Source organism: Salminus brasiliensis, chromosome 9 (genome assembly GCF_030463535.1).
Source record: "Salminus brasiliensis chromosome 9, fSalBra1.hap2, whole genome shotgun sequence".
NCBI classification, from domain to species: Eukaryota; Metazoa; Chordata; class Actinopteri; order Characiformes; family Bryconidae; genus Salminus; species Salminus brasiliensis.
Window position 1 is genome coordinate 16,493,556 of NC_132886.1, and position 26,301 is coordinate 16,519,856.

The 26,301-nt window shown below is 42.3% G+C and overlaps 2 protein-coding genes across 2 annotated transcripts; one reads left to right on the plus strand and one right to left on the minus strand.

The window, feature by feature from the left end:
• Positions 1-542: 542 nt before the first annotated feature.
• paqr9 (progestin and adipoQ receptor family member 9) lies at positions 543-8,137 on the plus strand. The gene has a single exon (XM_072687597.1). It carries the CDS (start codon positions 1,814-1,816, stop codon positions 2,954-2,956), a length of 1,143 nt encoding a protein of 380 aa, XP_072543698.1. The 5' UTR covers positions 543-1,813; the 3' UTR covers positions 2,957-8,137.
• A 3,333-nt stretch (positions 8,138-11,470) lies between these two features.
• On the minus strand, positions 11,471-26,288 carry pcolceb (procollagen C-endopeptidase enhancer b). The gene is made up of 10 exons (XM_072686777.1): positions 26,272-26,288; positions 20,650-20,758; positions 17,567-17,825; positions 16,908-17,032; positions 16,338-16,474; positions 13,545-13,848; positions 13,302-13,364; positions 12,890-12,950; positions 11,923-12,093; positions 11,471-11,817 (listed from the first exon to the last, which is right to left on the minus strand). The coding sequence occupies exons 1-10, from the start codon at positions 26,286-26,288 to the stop codon at positions 11,687-11,689; spliced, it is 1,377 nt and encodes a 458-aa protein (XP_072542878.1). The 3' UTR covers positions 11,471-11,686.
• Positions 26,289-26,301: the final 13 nt, after the last annotated feature.

Here is a 26,301-nt window from a genome sequence, read left to right on the forward strand (position 1 = left end):
GACTAGTTGGTCAGCGGAATACCAATTGCTAGCCAATCCTAGCTTGGAAAGTGGAGACGCTGCCAGCCAATCCATGCGCAGATGAGCGGAGCTTGCCGGAATGCGGGTGGGAAATAAAATGAGCTCCCCTCAGCGCGCGTTTTCATTGGCCCCTTGTGTGGTGGTGCACGATTGCGTCTCACAGCAGGTTTATAATTCATTTATATTAACAAGTGGCGAGAGCAGGTCTGTTTTACCACACGATTTCACTGTGTAGGACCATAAAGCTGCTAACAGGAACATACAGCACTGCTTTTGCATCTTAGAGGGGGAAGGCAAATAGCAGTGCAGTGCTGCAGCTCGGGGCGCTTCATATATCTGCAATCAGGCGAACAAATCCTGTCTATTTCTGTCCTGGGCTTTAACAAACGTCACTGGAAAGTTGTCAGGTTAGAGAGAGAGAGAGAGAGAGAACGCGCAGGCGCGCCCGCACGCGTGTGTGTGTGTGGGGGGGGGGATGCATGTGCGCGCGCGTGTGTGTGTGTGTGTGAGTACGCGAGACAGAGAGAGAGAGAGAAAGATTATTCGTATGTGTGGTGGCTATAGGCAGGCACAGCCAGTGAGCTGCCCCACAGGACGGTACATTACCCTTAGATGGGGGAGGGGGCGCACACACAGGCTCCACCACTGCGCATGGGGCACTGCGACCCACCGGCGAATAGTCAAGGCCAGGACGTGTTTGTGTGTGTGTGTGTGTGTAAGGATCTACACAAACGGAGAGAGAGAGAGAGAGAGAGAGAGCTGGAGGCCTCGTTACAGGACTAGGTGACTCGGGTGGTCCTCATTCAGCAGGACGAACAAGCATCGGCGCAAGCGGACGCAGCGATACACACACACACACACACACACACACTCGCACTGTGTGATATCTATCTGTTGAAGTGATCCGCAGCAGCGCGGCTGTTTTGCGCGATGAGGAGAGACCGGTGCGCGCCGCGGTCCCCCGTGACCCAGTTTGTTAAGAATGAGCTAGAGCTCTGGAGAGGAAACCAGGCACACAGGCTAGCCTACCGGCTCCGTTTCAGCACGTGAGAGAAGGCCACCGGCTCCGTTTCTGCACGCCACACAGGACAGCGGGTCGCTTTCGGCACGGTAACGAGGCTACCGGATACACCGGTTTATTTGAGCGCACCGTGTTAAGGAGCTCATGTAACGCAGACGAAACACGAGCCCCGTGACCGGGCAGAGTGGACTCGACATTGATAAGGAACCCATCTGCACTGGAGGGATAAAAATATTACCCCTTGTTGTTGTAAAGGGGAACAGAAACGGGGCGGGGGGACCTGGACTTTGTGGACGCTGACCTTTGGTTTCTTTAAGAAGAGAAAAAAAACAGCGTTTGGGTCCCAGCAGCTTCTGTGCGCGCTGTGGGGGATTTCTACCATTAATTAAGGCTCAGGGATTTTTTTTTTTTTGTGGCAACATACGAAATCTGCTCAAAATGGATTATACCTCTGCTGCACAATGAGGGACATTTTTCATGGATTAATCACCTGGCAACCTCCTGCTCTTGGGTAGGATTTTAGACTACTAGTACTACTGAAAGATTGCATGACTATTTCATCTGAATTGCCAGTGCTTGTCCTGCTGCACATACATGACCTCATTGCAGTTCAGCTTGGTTCCATGCTGTCAGAGTAAGGAATGGTAAAGGAACCCTGCACTTGAAGTCAGAGAACAGGAATAGCAATGGAAAAAACCCAAACCCCTATGATTTGATGCAGTGAGCCAGTCAGCAAGTCAGTCCCAGAGTCCGAGACGAGATACTACCATCATGTGGTCACTACCTCTCCTCCGTCACACTGATGTCCCACCAAGAGTGACAGAGAACTTCATCCTGTCGGGATACCGCTTCCCAGACTACAGCCTCCTTCAGTGCCTGGTCTCTGCGTTCCGCCCCACCAACGAGACCGGAAACTTCTGGACGCACTTCCTCCCCATCTTTCTCTTCACCTTCCACTTTTTAGAGATGTTTGAGTGGGAAGGGGCGCCGGCCCCTGGAGACCCCTTCTTCTACCCTGCTTGGACTTACTTCATCGGGGTCTTCTACCTGTTACTGGCCAGCAGCATGGCCCACCTTCTGAACTCCATGTCGCTGATCATCCGGGAGATCTGCTTCTTTGTGGACTACGGAACCATTAGCGCGTACACCGTCGGCTCCTCCTTGGCCTACTATTACTATATTCACCCGCAGGCAGGGATACCAAAGATTGGGGTCTGGGCACAGAATGCGTCTGGGATACAGTCTGGGAGGGGAGAGGAACCTTCATCACCTCCGTCTCCCTCCTCTTCCTCCTCTCTCCTGTTTTTCCCCTCATTCTTTGAGACCTTGTACATTCCCTGCTCCTGCCTGATCGCCATCGTGTGCGTGCTAACCTGTTGCAACACCAGACAGCGCTGGAGAAAGTACCGCTACGCGGTCCGTACCCTCGTCTTCCTCCTGCCGTTCTTCATTTCGTCCACTCCGGTCTTCTATCGCCTCTTCAGCCCCTCTCCGTACCCTGCCTCCTCTCAAGTGACCTCTACATACCCGTCCTCCACGATGGCTGTCTTCTTCTACCGCCACTGCTTCTGGCTGGTGGTGTCAGCAGTCTTCAACATCAGCAAGATCCCAGAGCGGCTGTCTCCAGGCAAGTTCGACATCTGGGGCCACAGCCACCAGTGGTTCCACTGCTGCACTTTTTTGTCCATCCTTGATGAGCTTCACATGATCAAGGTGGAGATACGGGCCCTGTTGCTACACCCTACTCTGGTTATGGCCCCCATGGTGGCTCCTCAGCTACCTGGACCCACGGTTTGCTCCACATACGGTGTGATGATGGTGCTGCAGGGGTGCATAGCCTCCATCATTGTCTGGTTTGGGTGGTGTGCATACCATATTTATGCTCCCCAGCAGAAACTTCTCAAGGCCCAATGAGAAGAGCCATAGACTGCATAGAATGTTAGATTTTTGGCCTGACTGAATTATAGCTGTCAGTGTGGGCAAGAAGAAGAAGTCATTTCACTTTTTTATTTTTTTAACATTTCTTAACATTTCAAGTCTTGGATGGCCACTGTTGAGGCCACCACTGGACATCATTTGACATTCAACACACTTGCGTTTATATTCACTGTCCATATACCATCAAATATTAATACCATGATGGATTATGAGGTATATTGTAGGGTTTTTAATATTTTTTTTATTTGAATTTATTTTTGCTTGAGTAAATGTCAGCAACTTGGCTCAGCCATTTCTATCCCGGGGGAGGGGAAGTGGTGCTTACAGGGCATTCGAAGATGAGCTGCTAATTTCATCCCAAGTGGGTACCGCTAGTACAGGACAGCATGAAACGCTTTCAGAGGTTCCTGGGGGGGACATGATATCACGCCAGTGTATTTAGTTGCTATCTCTCCCTCTCAGTCCCTTACTTTAGCAGTGTGTCTCTCTCACTGATAGACACACAGCTACAGTACACAAATGCACACACACACACACACACACACACTCACTTCCTCCCTCTTTCTCTTGAACCCTTTAAACAGGAAGTGAAGGAGCCAACAAGCTCAAATTGCTTCAACCACAGTCTTTTCGAATAGAGGAAATGGGAGGGAGCGGTTGATGCGTTGTTGCTCGAACAGTATCGCGCTCTCCGGGCCTGTGTTTGAAAACCGCGTTCCGTTGGCCTGCAGAGAGCTGGCTAATATATGAAAATCTGTACTATGCTACTGAGCTGTTGTTATCAATTCTAGACTTGATTTTACAAGATACTGTAAAAAAAAACATGTCCCTAGTTATACAGTACTGTAACCTATGCATGGCTCTTGATTGTACATTAACTGTATAGATTAGAATATAAGAAGAAGGGATTATTTGATGATATTGAGGAGTATACCTTGAATGTTGGATGGGGACGAAGACGTGAAAGACGAAGATGAAGCCATAACATTGCTAACTAGACATATCAAGATGATCTGAGCAGGGTAACCCACTGCTTAGCTGAATTTGCACTCAGCCAACCAGATGATTTCAGGAAGTGGTGAACTAAAGGGCATTTCAGTGAATTATTTAAGAGTGTTTTGCCTGTTGTTGCATTAATTATTAATCCATTATTAATGTTACTTGTTCATTCCCTCATACACAACAGCCTTGCCTCGTTCTTGTACATGTTACTTTTGCCCTTCTCACCATCACTTACCTGTAACAGCTGGTTCTGAATACTACTTGAACCTTTCTGTAACGGTATGAAATAGCGTAGGAAATGCCACTGTGACGACTAGGTGCTTTAGCTGTGAGGTTTTCAGTGCTGGGCTTGTTTCAGCCTGCGCTCAGCGGGAATTCCAGGATAGGAGTGCAGGTCTAGGTCTAAGAAAGAGAAGGAGCACTTTTGTGCTGAGATGCTTCCTGAGTACAGGCCTTAGTTTAAGTAGTCTTTTCCGTAGTGGGTGTACAGTTACTGGAGAGTATGCTGCTCAGCATTTTGTCATAAGGCTATCACCACAGTCGATGTAATCACATGACCTTTTTCCCATTCTGAGTCAAGGCACACAGCACTTTTTATCCAGTCTCTGAAAACTGTTGTCAGTCTGTGTTATAATGCTTCATAACATCATGGGGTCATTTTTTTAGTGTTCACATTGTGTGTTGTCGCGTTACGTCTTTGAAATGCATCTCTGACTATGGCAAGCCGCTTTAACATGGTAACAGTTAGATTTGAACTCTTCAGAATGACAAGTCAAAAGGTCTGCATTTACAGGCGTACTAGTAAGAACTGTAATTCAAGACAGCGACCATTAAATTTTAGATATCTCAAAGGATGTCACTGGATTTGTCATTTGAAGTCTCCTAAGTCATGATTTTTTAATAACTAGTCTAAAATGGCATTTTTTAAGTATTGGGATTATATACAATTTATGCACAAGGCCCAATGTAATGCCACTGGGTTGTCTGCCGAATTTAGGTAGGCTAAAGTTGATGTTCAAGAAAACTGGACAATCTTAAAAGAGCTCTACAGTATTAAATAAATGGAGAAGGACTGCTCAAGAAATGTTCTGACTAGTTATTCTAGTGTTTAGACTGGCTTGGAGTTTTTTGCTAGAATAACGACTAGCTAAGGACCCATAAAGCACAGTCTTAACACAGTCTTAACTGGCGAGCTAAATTAACCTTACATGGATTATAATGGTTAGCTAGTCAGCTAGCACCAACTTGCCTTGACTTGTCTTGCTGCAGACAATAAACCATTTCTATTGCTGAATAACTCCTGTTGAGGTCGATCGGCAAAAGCTGTCTAGCCAAAAATATGTTCTAATGACTAAATGATTCTATTTCTAAACTAATTTAATTGTGGATATCTAATCTGTGATGACATTCAAACTAGTCAAAATGTAAACGGGTGTTTTGCCCTAGTCAGGAAATAAACTATATGAACAAATGTTTGTGGATGCCCCTTCTAGTGAATGCATTTAGCTATGTTAAATTGCACCCATTGCTGACACAGATGTGCAAATGCATTCACAGCATGTCTAGTCCCTGTAGAGATGCGCTGCCAATAGAATAGGACTTTCTGGAGCAGATAAACATGAACCTGTGGGCATCATGCCAGGTGTGGGCTAGAAGGGTACAAAGACCCCCAGCACTGAACTGTGGAGCAGTGGAACTGTGTTCTCTGGAATGATATTGCTCAATCCAGTACATTTGGGATGAGTTGGGAAGTTGGGGATGAGGTGGGGTGGTGATCATTTAACATTCTGACCTCACTAACGATTCTGTCACTGAATGCAATCAAATCCTCAAAGCAATGCTCCAAAACTAGTAGAATTACTAGATTAAATGGTGGGTGTCCCAATACTTTAGTCCGTATAGTGTATCGTAATTTAGCAATATGTCTAATCCTGAATGAAGCACTGAAATCTGTAATGTAAGTCTAGTCACACAAATGAAAGTTAAAACAGCTTGCCATACTGTGACAGCTTTATGATGAGCCTGTGTAGCACAAGTCTTACCAGTAACTGTTACTGTGGGAACATTTGCACAGTCTATAAGCCTAGTCATTCTGAAAGTTTGAGTTAACTCAATGTTTGAGTTATGTCTGTAGATTTTGATTTCGATTGTTATCTTTGTGTCAGTATGACCGTGTCTAGATTTGAATCAGTGGTGGGCTCACCATGGTTAAAGTTCTGGGGATTTTTCATCTCTGCTGTCTGTTACTCATGCTGCTGAAGAACAGCATTGGAACAGACGAGGTAGGTCTTTTCTATGTCAGTCGCCATTTCATGCCCTCATAGTTCAGGCTCCTGCTGTACATTTTGACGGGGTCCTTGGTTTCTGAGAGAATCACATAACGCAGGCCTTGTATGCAATTGTTCAAAAGTTTGGAATCATTTGCCATCTGATAACCGAATCATTTGTATTGATTTAAATGTAATATCAGTTTCACAGTGTAGATTTAAATAGTTAAACAGCACAATACGATGTATGTTAGATGTGAGACTCAATAGAAACAAGATATATAACAAGAAACAAGGTATTTTTGATCCCCACTTTCAAACACAAGTTGTTTTGGATATTTGTTTATTATAATTTACACAGGTTATAGTAGGGCTGGGTGAAATGATAAAAGATACTATATCATGGTATTTAAAGTCTGTGATCACAGACTAAAAACATCAGTAGTGACAGATCCTTATAAACCACTATTCAGAAACTCTTCTGTACTGAATACAGTGATTTTAATTTAACATCTGCTGCTCTTCATGTAATTAAACCAGTCTAATTATACTGTTAGTATGAAACCTGCAGCTGATCAGTGTTAATTAAGCAACAGTCTCCTCAATATGCTTAGAAAAGCATGTTGTTATCACAACAACAAAATTTATCACAATACAATAAAATATATTGCCCAGCTCTAGGTTATAGTGCATCATTCTGGACACCTGTAACCTCTGTTTCCTACTAACTGAAACCTGTGACGACACACTGGACATTATAATCATTTAATGCATGTATCTGCTGTCAAAAAGGTTCCATTTTGTTGCAAACCCTGATTCCAAACTTTTGAACAGCCTTTCCATCCAAATGTTTGAATGGTAATGGATAGAAAACAACACTCTCACTCGATGTCTGTTGGCTGTAACACGCCTGCACTATGAGGCAACGATATGGCAATTTCAACAGGAATCTTGTCATGCACCTTACTTCCCTTCTACATCACTGAGTAGGTGTTTGTGAGCACCAGCACTGCGAAAAGGCTCCACTGATCCATGCACAGCATTCTATTGGCTTTCCAACAGGATGCATCTGCTTTGAAAGACTTGCTTTGTTTTTTTTCTTTGCAGAACAACTTGCATACCTAATGCATTTGATATGGCTGTGCAAAGAACAGCATCTGTTGTGACACTGCCTTTGCCCTTCTACTGATATCATTGCTACAAGACAGAGACCTCACTCTTAAAGTATGTGAAAATGATGCAGATGTGAATACACACACACACACCCGTCTGGATTCTTGTACCTGTATCAATTTTATACTACCAAAAGTAGGCAAAACTCTCATCGGCCCTCTGAAAGCGACACAGTGAAGGAACTCACTCCAGCACTGTGCAACACCAGCGAACTTCTTAAACTACGTTTATAAAGAACCTTTGGTGCTTAACTGAAGTCCACAGCTTTGCCCATCAATAGAAGAGACGGTTCTCAGATCCCACAGGTCAGCATTCCTCAATGTGATGTGTAAAATTGATACAGGTCCACCAGATAACTGTCGGCCCAAATTTGGTCATATGTCCATAAGGGGAAGTGGTCACTTGTCATGGTCAAGTCAAGGTGTCAGGGATAGTTTCACAACTACTAGACTGGAAGAGTTCTAGCTCTCAGGGTTCAATGAATAGACAAGATTGTGGTCAGAAGTCACTGGACATGCTACGCTCTATGACTGATTTAGATTCAGTCTTATTTATGATTTACGTATGTAGATCATCATAGGTTTATCTTAATGACTGAGATATGGAAAGTTGTTCAACTTTAGATTAAGAATCGATCAATATTGTATGGGTAGAATTTCCTTTTCACTGTATCAAGAGATTATATCTAGGACTTAATAAATTTACATTTGTCGGATCAGCTGTCAACTGTTTATTATGTTTAATGAGTGTGTTGTGTGACTGTGTGTGCGTGGGGACAATGATTTGTAGACCCCAGTAATATCATTTCATAATAATGTAAGCAATGCCAATCATAATTTAAGTGCAAATTATATATTAGTGCTGAAAAAATATAGGAGCTTCACACAAGAATGAAAAAGTGGGAAAAAATTGGGGGAAAAAATTATCATGAAATGTTCAAACATCTGAAACAACCGTCTTAGTCCAGCAATGACTTGTACATCAAAAATCATCTAAATAGTTTTATTTTTCTAGCAGGGCTAGAAGGGCTGCTGGCTTTTTTAGATTAGGTCAAAGTGGAGAATTTGAGAAGGTTTCATTATGTCAATGAGAATATAGAAGATTTAGCTTATAGGTTATTGGGATTAATTGCATTAGTACTGAAATATTACACAGAAGCACAGCTGTACACTTTCTTATTAAGCATTAGAGAGAAAGATTTAGACAACACAGCGTCAGCAGTTAGCTAGTGCCGATCATACAGCGGTGCTTGCTCATCTAGTCTTTAGAAGCTCAGAGAATATTTACTGCTGGACAGCAGAATTTATATTGAGCAGCGATATTCTGCTCAAAATTGTTCAACTAGCTCTGTGTAAGTCTTTAAAAAACAAAGAACAAGTCACGAGGATCCCAATATCTTACAAATACTAAGAGTAGTGATCCATATTAAGCCATGATGTGATCCTGGTTGTAATCACTGTATTTTAACTGTAGCTAATTTAATTAAATCTTGTAGTGTAACTGTAACGGGTTACTGTTATTTTGTAACATGATTACAAAACACTGTTACATCCGTTACTACCCAACCCTGTGTATTGGTACCAAGCCATCACAAAGGGTCGTTGAGACATTGAAGTGCATGTCTTTCTGGTAGTCTACATTTGCAGTGAGCTGTGAGCTCCCTGACACTGGAATTATGTCAAAAATAATCCCCTATGTCTGCAGTGACTGGTTCGTCCCAGTAACACGCCACTAAAATGCCAGCAGGGGTGATCAGATACAGAGCAGCCGACTGACTCCAGCTCAGTGTCCCAACAGCTCTGTAGTATTTAGATCATCTTAAATAGGAGAGAGAGTTTGGGGGGGAGGGGGGGTGGAAGAGTGTGTTTTGTGGGAAGCTCGCTCTAACATTTAACAACAATGCTTAATTTGTGCTAAAAGGGAAAGCCAGCAGAACCACGGACAGCACAGATCAGCACAAGTTTTAATAGTAAACTGAACTGAATGAATGAGCTCATCCTGAAGATTAGAGACCAAGATCAAGCTGTTGGCAAGTTAGCAACATGCCATGCTAGGCTTAGCTTGAGCTTATTAGTGTCTGAAATAAAAATAAAAATAAATACAGTGTTTTTACAGAGCTTGTACCAAACCATGAGGTCTATTGTGGTGTGTTATTAAATTAGAAGTTATTAATAGTTATACATTACTATAATATTTTGGTAATATTACTAAAATTAGTAATATGCCCATTGTCTTTACATGCTTGTACAGTTTAACGATATTCTTCTCTACGTATATATCCCAACTTGCACAGGGTCTGCCAGGCTTACAGCACCCCTGGAGCAGACAGGGGTTATATAGGCCTTGCTCAAGCGCTCAACAGCAGCAGTTTAGTGGATGGGGGTATGGAGTTGGATTGAGGCAGAACATAATAATTAAAATGCTTACAAATATTAATCAAAGAAAGATACGATGGTTCCAACCTCAAATTGTTTTGTTTTTCCACAGCTCTTCATTGCACAGGTGCTCATTTGTGTAAATTTGCATTTGTGTGTGTGGTTGGATTTAGTTTTTTTCTTTTTTTTTTTTTTGGGGGGGGGGGGAGTAAAGGGATTCTGCTGAGTTACAGGAGCAGCTGGGAGTCTCAGTGTTATGTCAGAATAACCTCCCACACACACACACACACACACACACACACACACACACACACACACACTTTCCCTCCTCTCATTCATATATAGGCATGCACACACTCTCGCTCTCTCTTTCTCACAGTAATATAACACTGATGGAAGTCAGGGTAGCTTGGAATGATTGTGGAACAGTAAAAATAGACGAGAGTGTGGGAAAGGAGAGCGAGCGAGAGAAAGACTGAATGAAAGTGATGAGGAGAGATATTTATTTTCCATTACCTATTGTTTTGACTTCGTTCCAACATGGCTGTGTACTGCACTGTCTAGTTTGGACACTAGATGGAGACACTTGAGCTAAACCTCAAGATATATATATATATATATATATATATATATATATATATATATATATATATATATATATATATATATACTTGTACAGTACAACAGAATTCTCCTCCTTACAGAGCCTACCTATTCTGCACCAGAGGTTTAACCAAACAGTGTTTGGTTGTACTGTACATCCCTGTATTAATGTGATGACAATATTGACATTGACAGCATTGAAAGCTGGGGTCACAGTGCAGGGTCAGCTATGCTACAGCACCCTTGGAATTAACAGGGTTACAAGTCTAGCTTTAAGTGTCAGCTTGGCAAACTGGTGTAGTGAACCGACAACCCTGGGTTGAATAACCCAGAGGTCCAACCACTGAGCCACAAAGGCCAGCTGAATTAAACTGACGCTGAATGTCATGTTTGGCTTTGTCAGCATCAGCGACTATGCTAATTCTAGGAATCACTGCAAGAAGAGTCATAATGGTTGCATGATGTATCTGGGCGATGCATGATGGGTATTTTTGGACACAATTGGACACAATTTGCACCCTGACAGTGGCTGCTTAACGAACCTGGGTATCAAATCCGGGTGCTTTCACAACTGAGCCACAACTTCCCGTGCTTTTTGCATATGTCAGCTGAGAAAGCCACAGAACACAGGGGCAACCATGCTACGGCACCCCTGGAACAGAGAGGGTTAAGAGTCCTACAGTGGCAGCTTACCAGGACTCAGCACTCCACTCCACTAAGACAACACTGACCTCTGGTGGACAAAAAGCCAAAAAGGACCAAATTGTCCAACCACTGAGACAACGGGATGCACTGCTGAGCTACAGAACATTACATAGGCTGGAAAGAAAAGAATGAACCGTATGAAATGTAGTTAAAATCTTTTAATCACAGATTTTTAATATAATTTAAAAATAAAAATACAATGCTTTATATCATGATGTCTGTGTAACAGAAAACATAATGCATCATTTTACATATAGGACCGTATTTAGCAGATCTGTCAGATATGTCTGAAAATAGATAGCCTGAAGGATGACAATTTCAGGACAGTTCAAAACAACATAGTCTTATTGTTTTACCTTTGTGGAAATACAGTACATCCTGTTGTGAAGATTCACTTCATTTGGTATAATAGCACCAGGACGTGTGACAACCCTTTACAAACTGATATACTACAAGTGATTTACTGTTAAAATGTTCAGTCTTAAGCTTTTATGACTTGATGTTTTTAAAGTTTAGGATGATTAAGTCTTCTAACCATAAGACTGTCTTCTAACCTGATAACTGAAGGAGTAGAGGTGAGGTCAGCATGGTTTCTTTGTGAGATTGGCCAGTGTTTTGTCATGCACTGACTTATAGAGAAGGACAAAACTGGACGGGTTCAGGATGCCACGGCCCTCTTCGTTAACCTGGCCCATCAGCACGTAGTTTATTCCTGAGACAATGAATAATAATTTAAGTTAGACTGACATTCAGAACATAAGTATATATTCAGTAAATCGATTTTTTTACTGAATGGACAAATATCAGCAGCCTTTACCTTTACGCAGAGAGGGACACTTCATGCAGGGAGCGGTGAGAGTGACAGACATGATGGGTCCTCTTTTGGTGATGTTAAGTTGGCCTTTTTTATAGACCTTAATCACATAAATGTCCACCTCAACACTGCCACCGGAGGCTGGGGTCACTGAAGTGACCTTACCAGTTATCACTGGGAACAAAAGAAAAGACATACAGTTGCAACTACATGTGTAGGAACTGATACAACTCTACTATATAATCAGTGCTGAGGAACAGCCTTTTTTAATAATAGCCGTTTTTAATAATAATTTGTAAACGCTAGCTGTAATTTACACCGATTTACACAAAAATGACTATTTCCATTAAAAAACATTGTTAGATTAACTTAACACGTGTTATGTTTAGTATACACTATATGGACAAAAGTATTGAGACACCTACAGATTACACCTACAGTAGGTTTTATGACATCCCATTGTAAATCCATTCAACGTGAAGTTGGTCCCCCCTTTGCAGCTCTAACAGCTTCTACTTTTCGGGGAAGGCATTCTACAAGATTTTGGAGTGTGTCTATAGGAGTGAATTGGTGAGGTCAGACAATAATGTTGGAGGGGCTCGCAAGGGCCCGGTTCGCAATCCATTCTAGTTTATCCCAAATGGACAGTGGGTGGTGGAATATCTACGAGGAAAGACATTTCACCAACTGACTTGTTGCAGCAGTGGCATCCTGTTGCAGTACCATGCTGGACTTCAGTGAGCTCTTAGGACAACCCATCCTTTCTCTAATGTGTGTAAAGGCAGACCGGATGGCTAGGTGCTTGATTTTATACATCTGTGACAATGGGACTGAATGCAATACCTGATTCCAAGTGATCAAATAAAATGTTCATACAATGTAATAATGTTCATACAAGCTGCTCAAATGATAAATGATGAGATGAGATTTTTTTATCAATAAAAAATGACTCTATAAAGAAGAGGTTTACCAAAGTTGCTGGGACAGAAGCTGGTCAAAATAGTTCCTGTCCTTTTGCATGGCTGTGCACACTGTGGACCCCCCACTGATGCTGAGGAAAACAGAGAAGGGTGAGCTCATGACATGAACACACACAAACACACAGGTCATACATGCACCCATGTTCTTATATGTGTAACACAGTGGTTCTCAAACTGGTCTAAAGAATGCCCCTCAGATGGTTCAAGTGTGTTGAAAGCAGGGATGGAGCAAAAAGCATCTAGGGGCTCTTTTGGGGACCAGTTTGTGAAACATGGGTGCGTTATGTTTGAAACTAGATCTGATTTTACTGGCTCTGAAGATCACACTAATAACATGCAGATCTACTCACTCTTCTTGCTTCCTGTAGTGGCAGTGGTCTTTGGTTTAGGTGTTGGTTTCACCCCAGGCTTGGCTTTGGAGGCAGGTGTAGGCCTTACTGGTTTAGAAACTGGTTTAGCTGTGGGCTTAACCCTTGGCTTCAGTGTTGGTTTAACCTTCGGCTTTGGCATTGGTTTAACCTTAGGCTTAGGTGTTGGTTTCACTGCAGGTTTTGCTGTAACTCTAGCGGCAGGCTTCTGTGTAGGCCTGGGTTTAGGCTTGGGTGTGGGTCTTGCTGGTTTAGGCTTACTTGGTGATCTGCCTGCTGGCTTGGGAGGAATTGGTCTGGGGGGCTTAGGCTTTGGTGCCCTAGATGGAGGTTTTGGTGTCACTTTAGGTTTAACAACTTTAGGCTTGGGTGTTGCTTTAGGTTTAGATGTAGGTCTAGCACTAATGCTGGGGCTAACAGGTAGGGGGTCCACCCTCGCTCCAGGCACTGTATCCAGGTCTGCTGTTGGGGTTCGGGAGCCGCGAGGGACACTGGTGTAGTGCGCCATGAAACCTGAGGCCGTCACACTCAAGTCAGACACAAACTGGACCAACAGTTCATTCCCATTGGTCACGACCCCGCTGTGACAAAGAGAACATATGATTAAATGCCAGTATTGATGACAGTGCTGATTTATTCAGAATGTCTTTTTATATAAGCATGGACATCAATCAGCCATAACATTAGCACCAGTGACAGATGAAGTCAAAGACAATAAGTTTCTTCATCTACAGCGGCATCTGTCAAGGGGTGGGATATGTTAGGCAGCAGATATGTATCAGGCAGGTCTTTTTTTCTTGTAGGCAATGGTCAGTACCTACCAAAAGTGCTCCAAGGAAGGCCAAACAGTGAAAAGGGTACAGGTTCATGGGCACCTAAGGCCTCACCTCACAACTTACAGGACAATTCGACAGGATCTGCTGCTAACATCTTGGTGTCAGATACTACAGGATGCCTTCAGAGGCCTTGTGGAGTCCATGCCTCAAATGGTCAGATTTATTGTGGTGGCACAAGGGGCACCTACTCAACATTACTAATGTACTAATGTTATGGCTGATCTGTGTAGTTCATTCATTAAAGCACGGTATAGGGCTGTTCAGCGTTTTGCAGAGAAAATGTGGTACATAACTTTAACATAACAATGTCATAGACATGCTATAGACATGACAGATAAAGTCCATTGATACTGTATAACACTTTACCTCTTGTAGCGTCATGACCATGACATAATTTCTGTCATTTTGCCTCTGTAGTCCAAAGAGGTGTCAATGCAAATGAAGGAGACTTTTATTTAGCAGAAAAAACATAACAAACCCACCTATCAAACATGGTGGAGGCACTGTGAATCTCTGAAACCTATAGAGCTATACTTTCTGCTCATATTCAAAACCTGCTTCACAGTGCGGATGGAAAATGACCCAATACAACATTACTTTGGTACATGTGTAAATAAAAGTCATATACACCGATCAGCCATAACATTAAAACCACTGACAGGTGAAAAACATTGATTATCTTGTTACAAGGGCACCTGTCAAGGAGTGATACATTAGGCAACAAGTAAACCGTTCTTGAAGGTGATGTGTTGGGAGCAGGAAAAATGTGCAAGTATAAGGACCCGAGATACTTTTACAAGAGCCAAATTGTGATGGCTAGGCGACTGGGTCAAAACATCTTGTACAAAACATTAGGTAGGTTTTGTGGGGTGTTCCCGGTATGCAGTGGGTAGGAACTTTTAAAAACATGGCCCAAGGAAGGACAACCGGTGAACCAGGGACAGGGTCAAGGGTGTCCAAGGCCCATTGATGTGATCCATGGATGCCCCACCTCCCAACTCACAGGACATCTCGGTAGCAGATACCATAGGAAGCCTTCAAAGGTCCATGGAGTCCATGGCTCGGCAGGTCAGAGCTGTTTTGGTGATGTAAAGGCAGCCTAAACATAAATGTTATGGCTGATCGCTGTATGTACTGTAGAAGTACCATTAACACACACAGGCCCAGCTGAAACCTTCCAGTTTGCTGGTATAGTCCATGGTATAGCTGGTATAGTCCATGGTATAGACCATCTCCATCATCAAGAAAGCTCAACAAAGAATGTACTTCTTGAGACAGCTCAAGAAATTCAACCTGCCACAGACCCTGATGATCCAGTTCTACACAGCGATCATCGAGTCCATTATCACAGCCTCCATAACTATCTGGTTTGGTTCCTCCACCTCACAAGAAAGAACCAAACTCCAGCGCATCATCAGGACAGCAGAGAGGATCATAGGATGTAACCTGCCATCACTTCAGCAGATCTACTCCAGCAGGATGAGGAAGCGGGCTGGCAAGATTACATCTGACCCCTCACATCCTGGACACCTCCTCTTCCAGACACTCCCCTCGGGTAGAAGACTGCGGTCCATCAAAACCAGCACAACACGTCATGCTAACAGCTTCTTCCCCAGAGCTGTAGCGCTCCTCAATCACAGTGGTCACCTCCCACTGTAAACCTCTAAACTTACAACTGAACTGTACCAAACCGGACTGAACAGTTATTTGCACTCTGCCTATTTTGCACTATGACTATTTGCACACCTGTACAGATGTTCTTTTCTTTTCTGTAAATATATTTTTCAGCTCTTTATTACCTTTATTACCTTTAGTACTTTCTACTTTTTTTAATTTATCCCCTACCCTATTTATTGTTTAGTGTAATTTTCCTTTAGTTTAAGACTGTGTTCTGTGTTTCTTTGTTACTTGTCATACGTGTTGCTCTCACCAAGACAAATTCCTTGTATGGGTAACATACTTGGTGAAATAAAGAGATTCTGATTCTGATTCTGATTCTGATTTTTGAAACATTGAGAAACAGTGGGAATTACATCCAAAAAATGTCAAAAGTCCTCCAACCACACTGCTGACCCAGCGCAAACACAGGCAGCCTCCTTTTCCTGTTATGTGGCATCACCAGATACCACATTCTCAGAGAGAAGGATATATATACTTGTCTCTAAATTGTCGCACATGTCCAGACTGGTATGTTGCTATAAAAATGACTTCAAAAATGTGGACGAATGACTTACTCTGGCACTGTGTCTCCACAGAATTTGCCTATGCGCCTCGAATCATCCTTCTCCCCTCCGTTGAACAGTGCCACGTAGTCATATCGGCAGTAAATGTCTGGTTCAACATCCAGCTTCTCAAACTTCACCTCAATCACCTGAGGAAATGATCACAACAGTATGTAAAGCACTGAGCTGCTATGAATAGGAAAGGTCTAGTACCTAAACACATAAAGAGTCTTTCATCCAACTTTTTATGCAGCTCTCTCGCCCTCTATCTCTCTCTCTCACTCTTGCTCCATAAACACAACCTTTCAATAGGCTCTCTCAGTCTCAGGCAAAGTGTACATACATACATTCACACATGCACACACCTGCACCTATGTACATATGTAGAGCCTTACACACACTCTCACTCACACATACCAGTAAATCATTTGAAATGTTCTCTTGTTGAATCAGATCTAATCCTACAGCTGCTGGAAACGCCAACAGAGAAGATCATTAATCAGTTTCTCGCAGCCAAACTGAAACGTGCAAAAAGAGCAGAGACGAGCGAAAGAGGTGTGAAGTGAGCCTCGGCATGCTGACCATATTGGTTGCCACGGTGATGTGCCAAGAGCAGCTGATGCCTGCTGGGTAATCAGAGTCCGGCCAGTTCGGAGTCTTCACTGAACCCTGAGGCTTAGTTAACCTGCCTCCACAGAACTGATTCTCTACAGAGAGAGAGAGAGAGGTGGGGGGGGGGGGGGTGGAGAGAGAGAGAGAGAATGAAAATAAAAGAGTAAAAGAGAGAAGGAAGGAGATAGAGAGAAAGAAAAAGTGAGAGAGAGAGATAAACAGCAGAGGAAAAAGAAAGAAAAGAAAAAAGCAGCGAGAGTGGGACAGAGAGAAAAGGAAGGAGACATAAAAGAAAAGAGAAAGGGAAGAGAGAAAGAGCGAGAAAGAAAAAGGAAAAAAATGGTAAAGCAGGAAGAGTGAGAGAGAAACAAGAGTGGGAAAATAAGGGGACAGAAAGAAAAGGAAAGCGAGAAGGAGAGAGATGCACATCCATTAATGTATCAGCTTCAGTATTCATTTATTTATCCATCATCTTATCCACTTCTTTCTGGCCTGGGTCGCAGTGTGTCTGGAACCCACCCGGGCAGGAATAGCCCCTGGGCAGGGTTCCAGTCCAGGGGTTAAAAAATGAAACTCTCAGCTCGACTGACATAAAAACAAAAGTGAACGAGTGAACAAAAATGTCTCACCATCCACGTGTGGTTTTCCTCCACTGAAAAATGCCAGGAAGCCTCGGCCTCCTCTGCTGGAGTCAGACACCATCTCCAGCATCATGGTATTGGAGGTGGAGATGAGCGCTCCCGGCCGGAACGTCCCGCAAAAACGACCCAGCTTCTGCACCACGTACGAGTGACCGTTGTACACGTCCAAGTAGTCATATCGACAGGTGGGGTCAGCCTCCAGGTCAAAGATCCGGAACTGGAGCATGACCACCTGGCCCTCTGGGACCTGTGAAAAGGACAGAACTCTTAGGACATAACGTGTTACAGGAATGATCAACTGATTTTCCTCAAAATAAATGTTTCAAAATGTATTAAAAAAGAAATCTGGCTTTTAATGATTTTGGTGTGTTTTGTGAAATGGTGTGTGCTTTTACAGTCAGAACATGAGCAACTTTAGGTTTTCATGTGGCATTTACACCACTGCTTTTACAAATGTGTAATATACTTCAAATCAGTGGGGAACCTTCAGGGCCTTCAAGACCTTTAAAGAAGGCCTCATGATTTCTGGAAATCAGAAAGAACGTCTGCATTTCTGGTAAATTGTATTTAATTGAATTCAGATTGAACTTAAGCTTTGCGAGGATTTTTACTAGTTAAATATGGGAATATTTAAGTCATTAAATATGGGTTAATGGTCCAATCAGGATTTTGTTCTCAGTGCTACTGGATTTAAGTAGATTAATGAGCTCTTCCACTTGTTAGGGTTCACTTGTAGAACTGATGGCCTAATACATATGATTAACTATCAACACAGTAATAAATGGACAGAGGAATGGAGTTCTTATTTTTTAATGAATGGGATCAGTTTTGTCAGAAAAAAAAATCACGTTGGATCTTCTGGAAGTCCAAGATACATTACTGGCTAACTAACTAATTCAGTATTATTTTTTTGTGACTTTGCCAGGATTCATTACTGAAGAAGACTTTGTTAAACTGCAACATAGAAGCTATAGTGTATATTAATTAATGTATGGTACAGATTCAGATACCTGGAATGTTTTTCATATAGTGTTTTTGACTGTGTGTGTTTAATCTAGGACAAGTCAAGTACATTGTAACATTGTGGCCTGAACTGAAGGCCTTGGTCTAATGACTGTTCCGACCGCTCAGTCTTAAGTTAAGATCTGGTATGTGCGTATGTGTGGTTGGACTATAATAACTATAATAAGACACTGCATGACTGTAGAAAGGAAGAGAACTTTGTTATGCATTTTGATTTAATGGGAGATTATTTTGTGGGGGTTGTGATTATTTTGTGGGGGCTGATCATTATCACATTCATGGTAATCGAGGTATTTTGATCAAATTTTGCAGATTAGTCTGAGAACTGTTGACAGATGTAGAGATGGAGTAAATGCTCTATATAATAATTCTGTGCTTTGCTACCTATTACTAGCATAGCAACCAGCCAATAAAAGCAGGAGCCCATCATAAAAGGTAAATGTGTTTCATTCTGAGGTAACAAGTCATATACTTGAGATTTATGCATTAAAGAACAACTTAAATACTCAGTTACTGGATTATGTGGCACCTTTGCTATGCTTAGGGAACTTCTTGAAAAAAGCCTGCATAGCCAGGATATGGGCTATCAAGCTAATGGCTAAATAACACGTCATGCCAAAACAAAGTCTCCAAAAAGACTCCAAATCCAAGGGCATGGTGCTGCTGAATGCTTTTGTGCTAGCAGTCACAGGAGGCTATTTTGAACCCAGTCCTGGATGCAATTCTGTACTCTGTGGAAACCTAAGGGAGGATCATTTGCTTATTTTAGAAGCCTGCATTTTACTTAGCCTGCTGTGCTGCTTTGTTCAGATTTCTGCTTTGGGTACATTTACATATATAGTGCATATATAATTGGCAGATATTTTCATGCAGAGTACAAAGTACTATGTGAAACTGTACCAATTTTTTACCAATGTTGGCGTGATGCAGTCATTATGTGAACAAGGCAATTCAGAGTGATGTAAAATTCCTCATTGTAGATAACTGTACTGACTGATTTCTTTACAATAGTGGTGATTATAACAAACAATCCCCTCCTAACTCTTGTCTTTGTTTATTTCCTGTTTACCTTCCCTCATGTCCTCCCTTGTTTTTGTTTGTGTTCCCTTCACCGCCTCCAGTTCCTCTCATGTCCATGTTTAGCTTAATTTGTATGTCTTGATCTGCCTTAGTTCCTTATTTGGTTTATGTGGTACTTCCCTCAGCTGTTTCCATCCTGTAGCTTTTCCCCCTCAACATTATCCTCAGGTAAAGGAGAGTTAAACATTCCCCTTTCAGATTCCACCACAGTTGCAGTTACTTTGTAATCATGCTGTTGGTTTGCACTGTTGACAAAAGACTTTAAAAAGCCACCAGTTGCGGTGAGCTTTTGTATTTTACCATTTGTAGTGGGCTCATGAAAAAGTGAGTTCTGTTTTTTATTGGCTGGTTTATGTCACCGTGATGATAGCATTAGCCACATTGCATAGCCAAGCCTAGCCATGCCTTGCACTGTAAATAAGAACACATATTCCTATATATTCCTAACCCTTCTCCCTCCTCCTCCGGTTGGCCTAGTATTAGCCTTTGGCCTTTTTAGTATCACTTCTGTATAGACGGGTTTCTAAACATCGTCAATCCTGAGATGCATGCTCAACCAGGGGGCAAAAAGCAACAGATGGCAGCACTGTAACTAACATTACAATCTAGTGACCGGCCATTTTTTCAAAGCACTTTCGCCCCCACCCCCAGCAGCAGACAGGAAACTCGACTATTCTCCCAAAGCAGCCGTTGCGTTTTGGCTTGAATAGCTTTAGCTAGTCGTCTGGATGTATAGAACAATCGAGGCATAAATATAATGTGTCAAGATTTTTAAGAAGTTGGGGGTCTCTACCAACCAACTCTCATTATTCAACTAATACAGCTGTCCATTCTTGGACACCTGTGAGTGACAAAAGTGATGTGTTAATATGTGTGTAATTAGAGTTAGGATGTACAGTATGTGTGTGTGTGTGTGTGTGTGTGTGTGTGTGCTGTTCTAGAGACGGGGTGTGAGAGCAGGGACTCACAGTGATGTACCAGGTGCATTTCGAGTTGGGTTTGTAGTGAGTGGGGAAATCTTCACTCGCTATAAAACCAGAATCTGTTACCAAATGACCCCCACACAGGAAAATAGGCCTAGAGGGAGACAGACAGATAGACAGACAGAGTGTGAGTGAGAGAGAAAGACATACTGAGATCTATTACGTTTATGTTTGCTAGGGGAAAAGATCGTAGCACGTGGCAGCAGTGTTGGCGCCAGCTGTGGCGATCTAGGAAGGCAGGCTTGCACGCGCACACACACTCGCACACACACTGCAAACTCTGACTGGCATAATAAGCATTCAGTTAGTCCAACAACATCAACTACCTCCTCTCACTCTCTCGTATGTACACACAGACACAGACACACACACACACACACACACACACTATGCATGCACTGCTGTTTTTCTCAGAGGAAGCTCAGGTCACTGAATTACTGGAGTTGACCGAGTTTGAGTGAGACTGAGTGAGACACTGGTTTCCATATAAATTCATTGAAGCATTTCCCTTCAAATAAAAACTCTCCTAAGAGAAGCTGTTCGCTAAACAGGCAATTAAGAAGCCCGTAAAGGCTTTATGGAGCCAACACACACATTATACCATCGTACGCTTTCTCACTCTCTCTCTCACGCGTTTTCTCTCACACACAAACATACACACACACATGCACGTGCATGCTTATAGAGTTCTGAAGAAAGGCCCAGTTTGTGATGAACGTTGAACACACACTCCAGTGGGTGGTTAAGGAAATGCGGTGGTTTTATCAGACAGACTCTGCTTTTAGCACGGTCCACACCTTCATGTGGAACAGAGCTCAGACTGAGACGTGGTGCTCTGTCTGGATGAAAAAAAGCCTGATATGACGGTTCTCTAAATGATAAAAAAAGATCTTGCCCAAAAATAGTTCTTTAGAAGATTCCTCTGAGTTGAATCCATTGAAGAATCCCTTTTAGTTCAACAAAGAAGTCTCAGAGGATGGTGTTTGTGTAAAGTTGAGCATGAAGAAGCTTTTATAGTGATTTAAATAGCTCTACATAATGTAAAAGTTCTAGATAATGCAAATATAAAAATATCCAAAACTAGTAGAAAGCCTTCCCTGGACAGTAGAGACGGTTACTCCAACAAAAGCAGGAGAAACTCATTTTAATAGTCTTGATTTTAGAAGAAACTATGAATGAGTATGTGTCCCAAAACTTTTGTCCATTTAGAGTAAGTTCTGATCACAAAGTCTGTAATTGACATAGAACTAGCACTATGCAGAGATGATTCTTTATATCACTAAATGTCTTCAAAAACAAAAACAAAGAAGCCTCAGCAGATGGTGTTTGTGTAAAAGCTTTTATAGTGATTTAAGTAGCTCTTCATAATGTAAAAGTCCTAGATAATGCAAATACAAAGAGTCTTTTAATAAAGCTGTATGTTCAAGCCAGGGATCATTATTTAAGATCCTTTATTTGTGAGGGAAGAGCAACTGGGCTGCTTGGCCTAATATGTGCACGCTTTCAGCCTAGAAGGCTGTTGTTAAAAAGACTGTGTTCAGCAATCTTATGACATATTAAAGCAGTAATTAATAGACAGTAGAACGTTGTTTATTTGTTGCAAGAACCTAAACAGATGTTCTGAACACAGTTGCAAGTTGAAGTTCTCTAATCTGTATAGAAAGTCTTATTATCTTATTCACGAAAATGGTTCCTTCAAAGGTTACTTTCAGAGGAGAATCCATAGATCCTTAGATAATGTAAAGGTTCTAGATACATTTTCATAAAGCTGGATGGAGTCCAGCTGTAAAAACAGCACAGCATGATGTTTAACTGAGGACGTGTGCATCACATATGAAACTGAAACATACACTGTACGTCCAAATGTTTATGGACACCCCTTCTAATGAATACATTGAGCTACTTTAAGTTGCACCCATTGCTGGGACAGATGTACAAATGCATTCACAGCATGTCTAGTCCCTGTAGAGATGCACTGCCAATAGAATAGGACTTTCTGGAGCAGATAAACATGAACCTATTGGCACCATGACTAATGCCAGGTGTGGGCTAGAGGGGTATAAAGCCTTCCAGCATTGAGCTGAGGAGCAGCAGAACTGGGTTCTCTGGAATGATGGTGGTGCTCCATCCAATACTTTTGGGATGAGTTGGGGATGAGGTGGGGTGGTAATCATCCAACATCCTGACCTAACACTCTTGTAACTGAATGAAATCAAAGTCCTCACAGCAGTGCTCCAAAACTAGTAGAAAGCCTTCCCTGGACAGTAGAGACGGTTACTCCAACAAAAGCAGGAGAAACTAATTTTTAATACTCTTGATTTTAGAAGAAACTATGAATGAGTAGGTGTCCCAAAACTTTTGTACATTTACAGTATGTTCTAATCACAAAGTGTGTAGTTGCCATAGAACTAGCACTATGCAGAAATGATTCTTTATATCACTAAATGTCTTCAAAAAGATCTTCACACTCACATTTTATTCCTAAAAGGGATCTTTAGAAAGTTCTTTGCAGCAAATCCATAGAAGAACCACATTTAGCTCCCCAAAGATTTATGGCATCTTATCCAGAGTGACTTGCAAAAGTGCTTTTTCCATTCAGAATATCCAAAGCTAGTATTGATAGACCTCAAATTCAAGATAGTTTGAGAGATGGTGGGTCAAGCCAAGCCGTACTTGAAGCTCAAAGGGTTCTAGGTATGGATTTTGGGTTTTGGCCATCAGTTAGGGAGGTGCTGGACCATTTTTGGCTTTGTAGGCAAGTGTCAGAACAGTGTTAGGAACCTTAGTTTATAAGAACCTCACAACTTGATGTTGAACTGAGAAAAGAGCTTAAACCTACAACTGAGTGCTTGGCATGATCTGTTGTGATCTCATTCAGAAAAACAGTTCTTTAGAAGGTTCTTCTGAGGAGAATCCACTTTCAGTTTCCCAAAGAAGCTTCTATGGATGGTGGTTTTGTAAAAGAGATCATGAGGTAGCTTTTTAAAGTGCAAGGAAGCTCTTAATTATGGTTCTAGATACTGTCAATTAAAATTTCTTTCCATAGAGCTGATGCTAAAGCCAAGAATCATTTAGGACTCGTTAGTATTAACTAAATCAGTATGTTTAACTGAGGGAAGAGCTGAAGCTTCAGGGCCTTTCTGAAGTGTTTAAGGCAGCAGTGATACAGATGGACAGACTGACATTAATACTGCGGAACATGAGTTAAAACAGTCAAAAGAGATAAAACGGTTCTAAGAGTTCAGTAAGCAACTAGTCCAGTCAGCACACACATATACACACACACACACACAAACAGGGAAGCACTAATACCTGCTTAGTGAATGTGTGCATTCACATCCACCTACACTTGCAAGCACACATTCACGCACACACACACACACACACACATATACATACACTTACCTTGTGAAGTTGGTCTGACTTTGTCCGTGCACCCATCGCAACCCCAAAAACAGTAGGCCCACACACCACACACACACACCACCCCTCATCCTTCCTTTCAGAAAGAAATAGATGAGGATAGAGTGAGAGAATGGAGGAGAGGAGGAGACTTCAGGGGCGTGGAGGAGAAGAGAGGAGGCTACATAAAAGAGGGATTGAGAAGAGGGGAGAGTGAGAGAGAGAGAGAGAGAGAGAGAGAGAGAGAGAGAGAGAGAGGGAGAGGGAGAGGAGTGAAGGGAAAAAGAGGAGTGGACGAGTGTAGGAATAGCTACCAGATGGTATTGGGTTACAAGGATGGAAGGATGAGAAAAAAAAAACAATTAAAATGAAAAACCCAAACACACATCTAATCCAAGCGTGTTTATTGTGTCTGCTGTTTTCTCCAGGGTTGTGTATGTGTGTGTGTGTGTGTTTGTGGGGAAGGCTCTCCGTGTTTGGATTTGAGCTCTCAGTGTTTGTTAAATGGTCAAGGGTTGAGTATCCAAACAGTGATAGTGAATACTGCTGTTAGTGTGTGGGAATGAAAGTCCAAGTTGCTGGAGTAGGTGCTTAACCCCCCCCACACACACACCCCCCCACCACTCTCTCTCTCGAAACAGAGCCAGTCCACGTTATACCCTGAACAGGAAGACCTTTGCCATGCAAGTCCAGTTTATTGGATACGGAGACTCCTGTATAAGGCCTCTGTGCAAAATGCAGTTCTGCTCTTCATAGTGGAACCCTATTCTGGTGCTATTTAGAACCTTTATATCATATGGTCAAATGAGTCATAGATACAGTTATTTGGCCATAGTGACCAACTCTATTGAACACTGTACCAACTGTTAAGCATGGTGGTGGTAGCTTCATGCTCTGGGGCTATTTTGCTGCCAGTGGATCCGGTACATTGCACAAAGTGGATTGAATAATGAAGCAGGAGGACTACCCCAGAATTCAGCAGAATTCTGAACAACTAGATGGTTGAAGCTTGGACACAACTGGATGTTCCAACAGGATAATGACCCCAAACGTAATAAAATGAAAAATCATTAGATTCGTGAAACCCTTTTTGGTGCCATGAAAGGTTCTCAGAAGAACCCTTTACCCTTGCAAACAAATAGCAATTTAACACTTAAGAATGATCTTTTCTAAAGAAACCCGGTTTTAGAGGAGCAATCGAGGATAACATAACTGACCATCTTATTGTGCAGGCAATCTCAACAAAATAAGCATAATTAGAAGAGCAGCGCATTCAAAGTGCCAAAATGCACTGTATGTCCAAATGTTTGTGGACACCCCATGTTCAGCTACTTTAAGTTGCACCCATTTCTGACACAGATGTGCAAATGGAGGCACACAGCTTGTCTAATCCCTGTAAAGAAGTATTACCAATAGAATAGGACTATCTGGAGCAGATAACCAGCCAGCGTTAACCAGAGCAGTGGAACTCTGTGTTCTCTGGAAGAATGGTGCTCCATCCAATATTTCTGGGATGAGTTGAGGATGAGATGGGGTGGGGTGATGATCGGCCAACATCCTGACCCCACTACTCCAAAATGTAGTAGAAAGTAGAGACAGTTCTACTGTCCAACAAAACAGGATAACCTTGAATTCAAATACCCTTAAAAAAACAATGAATGAGCTGGTGTCCCAATACTTTTGTCCATATAGCGTAGGTTGTTTAGATCAACAACATTGAAAGAACCAATTTTGGTTCCTTGTAGAACTTTCAAAGTAGGATTTGTTAATGAAACGTTTTCGTAAATGAGATGTATCAGTGTAAAGGATACAGTTGTTTGTCAGAGTGCACTTTCTGAACCTGAACTGTAATGAACAGTTTAGGCATTCATGATGTTTCTTTGAGCTGTTCTGGTACTATATTTAACCATTGCCCTCACTAAAGAACCCTTGAAGAACCCTCCCCTGTTCTTTCCCCAGAAGTGTGTGCCATGTTGAATTCCACTCTTCTCCCATCACACACACACACAAAACACACGGCTGCTTTCTTGATGATGGAGCTGGGTAGAAGAACACAAACCAACGCTGCTGGCACCAACTAGCATGTGATTAAATCTGCCTTTTATGAGCCCCATCCTTCTCTGTAATAATAATCATTGTAATTGTCCTTGTGTGCGAGTGTGTGTGTGTGTGCATGCACATTGCACTGAAACAAAATGCGAATGCTGTGTGTTACTGCTCATGCCACAGTGTTTG

Bases quoted from the DNA above. Each gene is read 5' to 3' on its own strand.
- paqr9 (XM_072687597.1), top strand. From the start codon at position 1,814: ATGTGGTCACTACCTCTCCTCCGTCACACTGATGTCCCACCAAGAGTG.
- pcolceb (XM_072686777.1), bottom strand. The intron at 13,365-13,544 runs GCAGGCAGATCA...CCAAGGGTTAAG, and splicing joins GACCAATTCCTCCCAAGCCA to CCCACAGCTAAACCAGTTTC. The intron at 11,818-11,922 runs GTAAAGGCTGCT...TCATTGTCTCAG, and splicing joins GTGTCCCTCTCTGCGTAAAG to GAATAAACTACGTGCTGATG.